Below are 12,845 nucleotides of genomic sequence, written 5' to 3'. Positions count from 1 at the left end.
GCTGATTGTTCTGGATATTTCAAAAAAAATGCTGTGTGTGTGTGTGTGTGTGTGTGTGTGCGTGTGTGTGTGTGTGTGCGTGTGTGTGTGTGTGTTCAATCTGCATGAATTTTTCAATATTTGAGACATAGGTTGTTGTTGTTGTTTTGTAGACCTGAAGTTTGTCCCTTGAGAATATCCGTAGACGTCAATAAATTACTGCCACCTTTTCTACACTGTCAATCTGCACACAGCCACTCTGAAAACAAACTATACTAAAAAGCAGTACAGTCTTTGAAGCAGACATACAGGATGGCCTTTACCAGACCTATCTGTTGTGAGCGTACATCGTAATGATGATGCTCAAACGTTATATTGCTCTAAATGTTAAGCTGCCTTTTGTGAAAATCTCCTCGAAAAGAAATGCCTCTGAGGCATCTCAGAAATCATTTATTGCCTGTACAGCTTATCCTGCTCTGGCTACCAGGAATGTCCTTCATTATTACAGTGCAAACTTGAGTTTTCATCATTGCTCTGAAAAGAAAAAAAAAAACATGTCAGTTATTTGCCCTTTTTCTTCTTTCTCAGGACCTTTCCAGGGCCTCTTGTGAACTTACACCCCCCATTTCCTCAAAATAAATGCAGTGAAAACCCTCATAAACCAAACACTCTCACCGACCAAAGGGCTTCATTTTTATTGCTGGAAAGCCACTTTTATTGATTCACTTTACTTTTAAAGAAAAAGACAAAAGTCATACATTGATGGATATAGCTAAACAAGGGGACAAAAAAGAACAAATATGCAAGTGAAGGCACTATTACTTAAGACCAGAGACCAGTCCAAGAAAGCAGTCCCAAATCAATGCTGCAGAAATCAATTCACAGGAGTTGATGAATGTCGGACAGCACTGACCCCCCCAAAAAAAATCACTGCACACATGATGACACGCATCTAACATGACTCATACACTATTCTTTGTATATATTTCATCGGATGAAAAGGACGAATCCGTTGTTTTGATCACTTTAGACGAAATGACATCACGCACAGGACCACGAGACCCTGTCTAATGACACTCACGACATCCTCACGTCATGGTATCGTTTTACTCTCTATTATCCACCAAATTACATGAGAAACTCTTTTCGAATCTCAGATGGTAACCTCAACTGAAGTGGCTTCGCTTTAGTTTGGAGATGCATCGGGATGCTGGTGTTTTTCCAGTCTTGTTTTTGCCTTCATGGCAGCTCTTTAAAAAGAGCCGGGGATAATTTTCCACTGTGTGGTTTTGCTATCATTTGGAAGAAAAGTTCAAATGAGGTCATAAAAGCCCCGGAGCCAAAACCTCATCACGGTTAGGCGAACTTGGTGGACTGTGAAAAATACCAAGTCACAGATAATCAGGCAGGTCCTAAGACTTACTAGAATAAAATATTTCCCTGCAGGTATCGAAACGGTGGCTTTGAAGTGGCTGTTTTGAAGCAGTGTTACATGGCTGTTGTTGTTGGTTTTTTTTTTTGTTTTTTGAGTGAAGTCAGTCTGATAAAGTTACCTGTCTGTACCGTGATGAAACAATTCTGAAAATATATTTATCTATATATTATATCACATTATGGCAAGTCCATACATACACAATACTAAAAGTGCTGGTTTGAAAACACTCTATATTGCTGTTGAATGAGAAGTGTGTGTGTATGTGTGTGTGTGTGTGTCTCTCTCTCTCTCTCTCTCTCTCTCTCTCTCTCCCTCTCTCCCTCCGTTCTCAACTGTAGTGACAACTCGAAACTGTTTTCACAACTCGATAATGTCACGTGGCGACCTGCGGCACTGCAAGTAGCGTTACTATCCAAATGCAACATAGTATAGTTTTGTGCGTCCGCCAGTGTGTTTATACAGCGTCCACATGAGTAAAGACCGCTTTCTGATGAATGTTAGGCAAAATCTTTGCTTTCTTAGTAGTAGTTTATTGCTTGTTTTTATCCCTCTCAGGGAGCTGCCATTTTGCCACGTGGTGTGGACTAAAAATGACATCACAGATGCTCAGGAAACTGGCTTCCTGTTCATTTTAGGATTTAGTACAACATTCAAGTCACTTTTACCGAGCTTTCAAAGCTCAGTCTCCTCAACGCTAGTTTGCACTGGTGTCATTTGATTATTCTGTCGGGTCACTGGTCTAATGACTGTCTGTTATATACTCTCTTGTCGCACAAGATTGAACACTAAAAGTGATACCATGCAGTCTGCTGTGCCCAAATTGTAGACTGAATCTTTGCGCCACAAGCTGCTTCTTCTTTTGACGTTTAAAACTTAAAAACGGTTAAAACAACTTTTTAAGTTGAGTTCAGTTCCTGTATTAACTGTAAAATAGTTGCTCATGTGAAATGTAAATTTGGACAGTTTTACATGTATGATGTCTATGGTAGCGTGAAAGGTACACGCTGTAATTTTAAATGGATTTACTAGAACAATGTTTCAGTGCTGCGTAGCTAATTGTCAATCGATCCAAATCAGGTCAGTACATTCTGAGGCTTATTGGATGTCTTGACAGAGCCACGGAGAAGATTCTCGGCCGAGCACGACAGTTGGTGGACGTGAAGAAGGAGGACGGCTTTTCCGCCCTGCATCTGGCCTCCCTCAATAATCACCGGGATGTCGCTGAGATCCTCATTAAGGAGGTGAGTGTGTAACGTCATTTAATGGCACCGGAGATGTAATTGTGTTGTTCGGTGTACTTTCATGAGGCTTCTTAACACCCCCCCAACAGGGACGCTGTGACACCAACATCCGCAACAATCGCAACCAGACTCCGCTGCAGCTGGCGGTGTCGCAGGGCCACACCGATCTGATCCAGCTTCTGGTGGTCGAAGGCGCCGACGTGAACATGGAGGATGAGGATGGCGACACCGCCATGCATGTGGCTCTGCTGCGACCGCAGCTGGCCAATGTGATGCTCGGCAGCGGTGGCGGCAGCGGTGGCGGCAGCAGCACTGAGGAGAGCGGCGAGAGTTGCGCCTCCACGTCTCTCTACTCCAGGGTAAAGTGATGGGGGAGCAGAGTCAAGAGGCCATTTTGTTGTCAGAGGGGATGGGCGCTTTGTGACAAAAGCAATACAGTATGTCAGAAGAAAAGAGAATATATAGCTTTTGGGTTCAGAGGGTTTTAAGATTTACCCTAACGGAAGTTAAGTTGGAGCATTTAAAAATAAGCTAACATTTCGGCGCAAGCACGCGAGGGTGGTGCCCGTGACCGGCTACACGTGTGCCCACAAGTGCAGCGCAAAATATTGACACCTTCTCTGTTATGCCCTCTGTCTCTGATAGGTTGTTCTTCCTCAGGGAAGGTAGTTTTTATTTATTTATTTTTTAAACAAACAACCATGCAAACTCCCAGTGTAAGAAGCAACCTTCAATGTTGTACATTCCTGATTTCTCCCAGTTGATTCCAAAAATGGGCAGCTAATGTCCTTGTCTGAGTGTGCCTTAAATATTATCTGCGCATTATTTATTTCTGTCCATATACTAATTAGGGATGGGCGAATACCGATACCAGGTGTCGATTTCGGGCTGATACTGACGGTTTTCGTAGTATCAAGTTCTCCTCGTCGACGACTGACGATACAAGTCTCCCATACGTATGGCGCCCTCGTGTGGCCATATCACTACCAGGAAGTACCGGTAAATGGCATGCATGGTTGACGGACCGCTTTTTGCGTGAATTCAATTCAAGGATACAATTCAATTGTATCCTTGTCAATCCTCTCATATGCCCATTAAGTATACGCTACGGATGTTTATAAGGTTTATATTCATGCTTATGTTGCTCCCAAAATTTGTACGACCGGCTCCGGCCTTCCTGTGTGGAGTCTGCATGTTTTTCCCGTGCATGCGTGGGTTTTCTCCCGGTACTGCGGTTTCCTCTCACATTCCAGAAACATGCATGGCAGGCTGATTGAACACTCTAAATTGTCCTTGGGTGTGAGTGTTTGCGTGGATGGTTGTTCGTCTCGTTGTGCCCTGCGATTGGCTGGCAACCGGTTCAGGGTGTCCCCTGCCTACTGCCCGAAGACAGCTGGGATAGGCTCCAGCATGCCCCGTGACCCTTGTGAGGATAAAGCGGTTCACAAAATGGATGGATGGATTCCCAAAATTTTGCAACCTCTTCCAGTGGCATTGCAATCGTCTAGCGCAAGTAAACAGAGCAGAATGGTGGTTTATTCTTAACAGAGGCAGTAAAACCTTCGAAATCTAAAATCCGCTTCCTGGTATGTTTTGCATTCGGTATGTTAGAAATTAAAGTGGCACCGTCTACAAGATCTTGATCATAAAAAAGCAAGTATAAGCAGACTCGCGAAACTGATGAGCCACATGCCTGAAAATTGAATGTGGTTCTGTCACTATATTTAACCAAAATGGAGCTCTGAAGATTTCCTGTGGTTGAGTGCAGCAAGAAAAACATTGTCACATTGTGTCTCCATGGGGCAAGTTTTGATTCCTGATGTCGGGGACAGAAAGCACACCCAATCAATCTGTGACATCTCAAAGGAGCCTTGTGCTCTTCGATCCTCTGAGGCAATATTAGTCACTCGTGAGTTCTGTATGATGTGACTATTTTTTTTACATTTATTTTCAGTGCTGAAAAGAAATCCTTTTGATTGTGAAGAATTGGGCATTTTGGTTTTTGCTTTACGCTTGTGCTGCGCTGTAGCTTTAATGAGGTTTGCAGCGGTTCAAGGGGGGGCGGGGGGTGGCAGAGGAGTAATTATTGAAGGTCTCTGAATTGTCCTTGGGTTTGAATGCGAGCATGAACGGCTGGGCAGCCAGTTAAAGCTCGACTCCGCCTCTTGCCCAAAGCCAGCTGACAGGTCCCAGTTTTCCCCACGACCTTCATGACACGATAGAAAACAGACGGATGGATGCTTTGACAGCAGGCATCGTAATTAAGATAACCTTACTGCGAGCTTTGTGAGGCACATTCTAAACTTCCATCGACTTCCACATGAGTTCGTGTCGATGTCATTGTCGCAACGAAGAATGCCCTTTCCAGTCCACAGGACCGCAAACACTGCAGCATAGCTCAACATCTTGGGCACCTGCCAAAAATGACTCACACACAAGATACTAAACACTTCCAGTTTTGCTTTTCACGTTTAGTCTGTCGAGTGAATTCACAGTTACAAACGTTCTGAAAATGTGGAAACATTCAAGAAATATGTACTACTCAGTTGTGCAGGTAAAGTGTTCAGTAGCTTTTCACTAGTTCACTTTTTCGTTTATTGATTTTTTTTCAGTGGCTAAAATGGTGACTAGTGATGCACTGAAGAGTCTGGCATGAATCCACCCGCTCTGCCACTATAAAAGAACTTGGAATGCCTTCATTTGACTCAGGGGTTCTCTGGCCCAATTGTGATGCACTTGCTAAATTACGTACGCCCCGAAAATAGGTCTGCTCTTTTGGAGCGCCTCATTGTCAGCCAAGAGTGCATGCACATCATGGAGGGAAGACAGAACACTGAGATAAATAAATATTAAAAAAAAAAAAATCCGATATGGCAGCCAGTGTGTGGTAAGGGGCTTTAGACTAAAGCACCTCATTGTTGCAGCATTGAAAAGCCCGCAACAATCTTATATTCCTTTTTTTTTTTTTAATCATTCAAATTCAGCAGGTTAACAACTCCTCGGTTCGTCAAATTTAGAAGAAATGTATTTCCACTTTACAAGAATCATATTTTTAGTCAGAAAAGTTAAAAAACGTTGGACAATAAGCCTGGATCGTTCCTCTCTCGTCATGAGGTGTGTTTGTTTTCAGCAGACTGTTTTGTGAGGCTGTCATCCACCGTTTTGTCACAAGGGTGTCTTGTCTGTTCCTTAATTTTCTGCCCGCACTCTCTTGCCTTCATCACATGTGCCCGCAGCTCAATGCTTCGGGCCTCCTCGGGAATACTGAGCTCAGTGTTGGAGTGGCGATCGCCTGCTTCCTGGCGCAGGAAGGGGCTGACATCAGCTATGCCAACCACAAGGGGAAGACCCCCCTGGACCTGGTGGCGGACAGTGCCATGCAGCAGCTCATCAAAAGCTTCTCGGAGAAGTACAGGTGCTTGCCATGAAAATGACGCGACCCCGTGGTTCATGTACAGACTTAAAAGCTGCTGGCGTGGTCGTCTCTCAGATTGCAACGCCTGCAAGCCGTGACGTCTGGCCAGGGCCCGAGCGCTGCTAACCTTCGTCGGGTTCACACTACGCCAAACACCATGACCAATCTGGTTCTTCCTACGTTGCCGGGACCCAGCGAGTGCCTCATCTGCTCCGAACTGGCTCTGCTGGTTCTCTTCTGCCCCTGCCAGCACAGTGTGGCCTGTGAAGGTGCGTTCACGGCTTCTGTCATTGGAAGTTGGTGCAATCAGAGTGATATAAGTGACTTGCTTAATATTGGCTAATGACTGATGAGACCGTTGATTATGTTTGTCACATGGGATCGACTTCCTGCGATAAAAGGAAAAAAAAAAACAAGCGAGTCTGATAGATCAGTGTTTCCCAACCTCTATTGAGCCAAGGCATATATTTTATGTTCTCAGAGCACTCCATCAAATAAGAATGTCACAAAAAGTAAACAGTATAGTGTCATTGTTATTGCGTTATGTCGTGGAAAAAAAAAAAACATCAAGCAATCACCAAGCTTTTCTTTTCAGGTAAGATGTTTGCATATTGTATCGTTGCTTTAAATACAAGACAGCCAGCCAATGACAATTTTCAAGCAGTGTATAGAATGTCTCGTTGACATTCTCCTTGCTTTAACAGAGTGTGCCCATCGGATGAAGAAATGCATTAAATGCCAAGTCACAATCACCAAGAAAATTCGACAAGGTAAGACAAACTCCTTCCCTCTTCGATTTGTCTGTCAAGGTGCTTGATTTTTTCCATTCATTGTATGCTTTTTCACTTCTTGTACTCAGACCAAACCGAAGTGGACTGCAGCCCTGGGACGGAGAACTCGGAGCAGCACAACCTGTTGGAGCAGCTCCAGTCTCGCTACCGGCAGATGGAGGAGCGGATCACCTGCCCCATCTGTATCGACAACCAAATCAAACTGGTCTTCCAGTGCGGGCACGCCTCCTGCATCGACTGCAGCGCCGTGCTCAAAGCTTGCCCCATTTGCCGGCAGACCATCCGCGAACGCATCCAGTTGTTCGTCTGAGCCACAGAGCGAGGAGGAGAGGGCGCCTAGTATTTTGCAGCCTGCCGAGAGCGGCTCATTCATCATTCGTCCCACCGTCGTCGTCTACCGCCTTGCTACTAAGGCACATGGACTTATTTTGCACTGTGGAAAGAACCCCCCCCTCAGTAACCCGCTCATTTGTCTGACCGCCGCTGCTTTTATGTGGATGTTTGTTACCCATTGTCCTCTCTGGCTGGCTCGGCCTCTGTTCTGTTTACACGGCTGCACAGAATGAGTCCTCCCCCTACAGCCTGCCCTGTGAATTACGTTTGCTCTCATTTGGATCTGGGAAGAGTCATCAGTATTAGTCTCCGCAGTGGGCGCAAATATGTCGTTTCCCAACCACTCGCCTATATGCAAGGCTGGGGGGGTCGGGGGGGGGGGTTACACAGTATACAGTATATGCATGAGTGTATGCATATAGTAACACTAATGGGTCATTTGTTGTGGTTTATATTTCTTTGTAAAGTACAGATTTTTTTATTTATGTGTGAAAGGTGGTATTACTTCGTAATGTCTTGGGGTTTTTTTTTGTTTTGTTTTGTTTTTTTTTTTGGTGGTGTTTGCTTGGAGGGGCGTAAAAAGTGTTTTTGAGTCTACTGAAATACACCCCCAAGCCTATGTCCTCTTACTCAGGGTATCAAATCTTTCAAAAAGCACTTGGGATTATCCATAAAAGGTTCAAAGTCGCCGCTTCATATTGTGTCGCTGTCGGGAGCTGCCTCGGAATGGCAGACGTCATCGACCTGAAAAATGTGTCAGTCGTGAGTTGTGAGTGAAATGAATGTTTCTGCAACAAAATGGATGGACATGTCCCTCTTCAAAAAAAGTTAAAAAACAGCAGCAGCTCCCGACAAGCCCCGTCCACACTGTTTGTGTATTTACCGCCCACCAGGGTGCATCCACTGTGGTTATTGTGTGTTATCGCCACCAAGCAGGAGACTTCGTGTTTCGCTTTTGATTGACCCAATGTGTTGTAATATAGGAGAGCCGAAAGAAGACTGAGCTTGTTACGTCATTTACCTTTTCTGCTGGAGTCATTTCAGAAGAAAAGCCCATTTTCTTCTTTGGCGCTCTGGATTGTACTCTCCAGCTTCTTTCTGCTGTCTTGGTGTGTTTCTTGAAGGGCTTCTGTCTGTGAAAAAAAAAAAAGAAAAAAAAGAATCTTTGATTTAATTTTCATTTTATGTAATTTAACGTCCAGGGATGAGGAAGGTTTTGATTATTTGTTTGGCTTTATTGGACCCCCATTTTTGGGGGAGCAAGTGATTAAATTTGTACATTTTGAATGTCGAGGTAGGGATGACTTCAAAAAGTCAAAATTTCCGCTAATGTTATTTTGAAGTCCAAAATCAGGAGTGTCACAAGCGTGCTCAGTTACAGGAGTACACGGAAAGCTCACAGTGGGGAGCGCTTCCATACTCGTTTCCAGACCGGAAGCGGTCCCACATAATTTGCAGCGTTTTCCAAGAAGAAATTTAAGTTAACAATTGAGAGGAAGCTTTCTTATTTAATTTTTGGTTGATCGTTGAAGGGTGTGCAGGAAAATGCTATAAGGTTAAGAAGAAAACAAAATGGTGAAGATGATTTTATTAGTATTCTTTTTTTGTGTGTTCTAAACCTTCCCTCGACGGAGGTAGCTGTGACAAGCAGGAATCAATTGATGTATAAAAGAATATTAAAGCAGCAAATGTTATTTTTGGTGTTTGAAGAGAGTCTGGATGGTGTGGCTGAAAACTGGGAACAATGGAACAAGCAGAGTCATTACCGCAGACCTCCTGCCACTCCACATCCCCATCTACTGGTGGCTTGGAAGGCTGCGGGCATGTTCTGCCCCCTCTGCTGACTTGACATCATCGAGAGAATACTGATAGAAGAACTGCCACAAGCAATTAACTCTCAGGTAAGAAAATGACATCCCACGTAAGGTAAACACTTACTGTTCGTGAAGAACATATGAATGGTAATTGTTTCATTGTTTCAAATCCCGCATTTGTTTCATGTGACGACGATTGCGCAACGTAAAAATCATGCACAATTTGATATTCAATACAAGCACATGGTCAATATATTATTTATTGATTTACCTCGCTTGGTTTAGAACAGATCTCAATCAGGTCTGATGCAGAAGGTCTGCGCCATTGAAACTAAAACCCCCGATAATGAACACGTGCTAAAAATGAATACCTCACTTCCGGTGTCAATCAAAAGTTGAACATGAGGATAAGCTGTCGTCACGAACCTGTACTGTCTCTTATATCTTCCTTTCTTTCGATTGAAAGGTGGAGACTCTTCATCTGTTTCATCAAATGGAATTTTCCCATTTGGCATTTTGAAAAAAAGCGCTTGTGTGTGTGCTTTTTTTTTTTTAAACACTTTTTTTTTTTTGCTTTTTGTATTGTATTGCAACAAGTGCTCCTCAGCCAATTTTATCAATATGGGCTCTATTCTCCTGATTGGCACCAACCCAGCACGGCAAATGACGTAATTCTGCACAGAGGTGGGTTAGACCGAGTGTTGGTAATTTTGCAGATGCCTTCAACCTGGCACGTATAAAATTACGTTTGTATTTAGATGTTGTCCGAGCAGGAGCAACTTTCGACCGACTACCAAAATTGTCATTCCAACGTTTATCTCTTCAAGCACACACCCTTGTTGCGCTAGAACTCACTTTCACTAGCTTAGTGCAGACCGGTCTTCCAAATTGGCTTGTGGCTTGCCTGCATGAAATTCAGGATAGCTTTTTCTCCATACACAAAACTAGAGCTCTATGTGCAACTAGCCTGCCTAATTTATTTTTGGAGTGTGCTGAGGGAGGGAGGATGGAAGCCACCTTCCATGCACACAGAGCATTTTCATGAGTCCACTATTGTCATCATTATTACCATTTTTATCAGACATATTGTTGAATTGTGAGCCATGTTTTGCAACTTTTTACTTTCCTTCTCTGCATACCAATTTCTCCTTCTTTGGTCTTCACGTTTGGTCATTGGTGACGTTGTGTCACAGCATCACACGAATCAAACACCTACAAGGGAATAAGAAAACTCAAAACCCCGCTTGCGGAAGTAATCTCTTTGATGCTCCCAAAGCTGAGGTATTGAAAGATTTGCTGACGTCTTGCATGGCATAATGACAGGTACATTTTTTTGTCCACAGAGATACTGTGAGAGGTGAGCGTGTGCGTGTGTGTTTGTGTGTGTGTGTGTTGGGTTCCCTTCAACTGGAACTTATTAGAATATGCATGTGTACCTAATGCTGTGGTTGCTGAATACATAATTCCAGCATATGAAGACGCAACATGTCCTTATTGCATATCAATTTTGATCCACATTAAACAAACATTTGGTGAGATTTTTTTTGAAGGGGGGCGTGGGGGGGACGCTGCCTTTTTGAGCTCTGGATTGTACTCTCCAGCTTCTTTCTGCTGTCTTGGTGTGTTTCTTGAAGGGCTTCTGTCTGTGAAAAAAAAAAAAGAAAAAAAAGAATCTTTGATTTAATTTTCATTTTATGTAATTTAACGTCCAGGGATGAGGAAGGTTTTGATTATTTGTTTGGCTTTATTGGACCCCCATTTTTGGGGGAGCAAGTGATTAAATTTGTACATTTTGAATGTCGAGGTAGGGATGACTTCAAAAAGTCAAAATTTCCGCTAATGTTATTTTGAAGTCCAAAATCAGGAGTGTCACAAGCGTGCTCAGTTACAGGAGTACACGGAAAGCTCACAGTGGGGAGCGCTTCCATACTCGTTTCCAGACCGGAAGCGGTCTCACATCATTTGCAGCGTTTTCCAAGAACAAATTTAAGTTAACAATTGAAAGGAAGCTTTCTTATTTAATTTTTGGTTGATCGTTGAAGGGTGTGCAGGAAAATGCTATAAGGTTAAGAAGAAAACAAAATGGTGAAGATGATTTTATTAGTATTCTTTTTTTGTGTGTTCTAAACCTTCCCTCGACGGAGGTAGCTGTGACAAGCAGGAATCAATTGATGTATAAAAGAATATTAAAGCAGCAAATGTTATTTTTGGTGTTTGTACAGTTCAGCTCTCAGAGTTCTGATGTTGGCCTTACTGTCTCTTCCCTCTTTTGTTCATGTTTTCTCAGTTTCTGCACAATAATATTTTGCAATAAATATGGAGCACTTTTTTAAGGACATCCGGCCTCAGTGTGTGTGTGGGTGTGTGTGTGTGTGTGTGTGTGTGTGTGTGTGTGTGTGTGAGAGAGAGAGAGAGAACGAGAGATTTAAGAAATCAATGCGCTTCATGTTTTGCATTGTTTTTCATAAAACTTTCTGAAGTCATGCATAACAATAGAACATTATTAAAAATGACAGGAACATAAGATAGAAACGAGTGAAATAAAGATGAACTCTAAATAAAAATTATTTTAATTCGGGAATACACTTATTGCTCAAAGTGATGAAAACGTGATTGAACGTCAGGCTGCCACAGTTATCTCTCTAAAGAGAAAACAGTGCCATCTTGTGGTGGCGGTGGGAACGTCCACGATTAAAAAGAAGCCCTTTTTTTGCAAATGATAGGACACGCCAACATTTTAACCCAGTGGTCAAGAAATTATTCATATCATCGCTGTGGATTAGTGTTGCTACTGAAAATGTTCCGCCAAAACAAAATAATTTACATCCGCCTTCCTTTTTCAAGAGGTCGCCATGTGTTCTCGTGTGTGTGTGTGCGCGCGTGGCCGAAAGAGGGCACCATTGCCTTGTTACTCACTCGGACACCATAGCGACGTGATACTGTCACTCGGAAAGCCTGTTTAAATGTTTGCTGTTCACATGATGAAAGTTAAACTATAAACATGCCAATGTTATTTTATGTTTTCCATATTGTGACAGAGTACGTGTTACAATAACACACGCTTTTACAAAACCAGCACCGTAACTACTGCCTGCCTCTACAATCCAGAGAAATCATACTTTGACCGGCCGAGTCCAATCAGCAGCCTCTTTAATAGAACACAAGGTGAGTGATTAAAGGCCCCGTAAAGGGAATTCGGGTATTTGATTCTGAATACATTTTACATGCGTTAAGATCATTGCTGAAAAAACAGAGAACTACTTCGCTCTCAAGTGTCGATATGAGCATGATTGTGTTCCGCCCCTCCCCCACTATATAAGAACTTGAGCCCCTGCATTGTATCAGTACGATCAGTTAGCTAGCTAGCTATGCCCACACCCCAAAAAATGCATCTTTCTTTTTGATAGTCTGCTAGCGTGGCCGCTTAATAGCCCCTCAATGTCTGCCGCGAGAGCACACATCATCCTTAGAAAGGTGGAATAGCAAGGCACATTTTTTAAAATTAAGTCTTAACATGACAGCCACTTTGTGGACAGAGGCTTCCCACTGGTATGGCCACTTTAGAGTGCCTCATTATTGAGGTGTGGAAATGCCAAATATATTTTCACAGCATGAACATTTATTCATGCGTAGGTATAGGAAAAATGTTCGGGGAAACTAGCATCCATTTTCCAGGTCAAGTGGTATTTGATTGACAGTTGACAGGTGAGCAGGGGGAGATTTAAGGTTACTCATGCCATAAGAGGGACACGGGAATGGATTTTCACTCCCGTTCCATCCCATTCCCACAGAAAAAAAATCCCATCCTCTCCCCTCCCGAATCATGCTTAAAAAAAT

The 12,845-nt window shown here is 43.1% G+C and overlaps 1 protein-coding gene across 3 annotated transcripts in view; it reads left to right on the top strand.

Annotated features, from left to right (window-relative positions):
- mib2 (MIB E3 ubiquitin protein ligase 2) overlaps positions 1-8,333 on the top strand; it is a 35,505-nt gene extending 27,172 nt beyond the window's left edge. For all 3 annotated transcript variants that reach the window (XM_019868042.1, XM_019868040.1, XM_019868041.1), the window contains exons 14-19: positions 2,529-2,655; positions 2,745-3,014; positions 5,892-6,070; positions 6,146-6,339; positions 6,775-6,840; positions 6,930-8,333. In XM_019868042.1, coding sequence (XP_019723601.1) covers positions 2,529-2,655; positions 2,745-3,014; positions 5,892-6,070; positions 6,146-6,339; positions 6,775-6,840; positions 6,930-7,171 — 1,078 coding nt within the window. In that variant the 3' untranslated portion in view covers positions 7,172-8,333. The remainder of the gene's footprint in view (positions 1-2,528; positions 2,656-2,744; positions 3,015-5,891; positions 6,071-6,145; positions 6,340-6,774; positions 6,841-6,929) is intronic.
- The last annotated feature ends 4,512 nt before the right edge of the window (positions 8,334-12,845 follow it).

This window comes from Hippocampus comes, unplaced genomic scaffold (assembly GCF_001891065.2).
Source record: "Hippocampus comes isolate QL1 unplaced genomic scaffold, H_comes_QL1_v1.1 scaffold157, whole genome shotgun sequence".
NCBI lineage: Eukaryota > Metazoa > Chordata > Actinopteri > Syngnathiformes > Syngnathidae > Hippocampus > Hippocampus comes.
The sequence above is the reverse complement of the archived record's forward strand: the minus strand, read 5'-3'. Positions and strand labels throughout refer to the sequence as shown.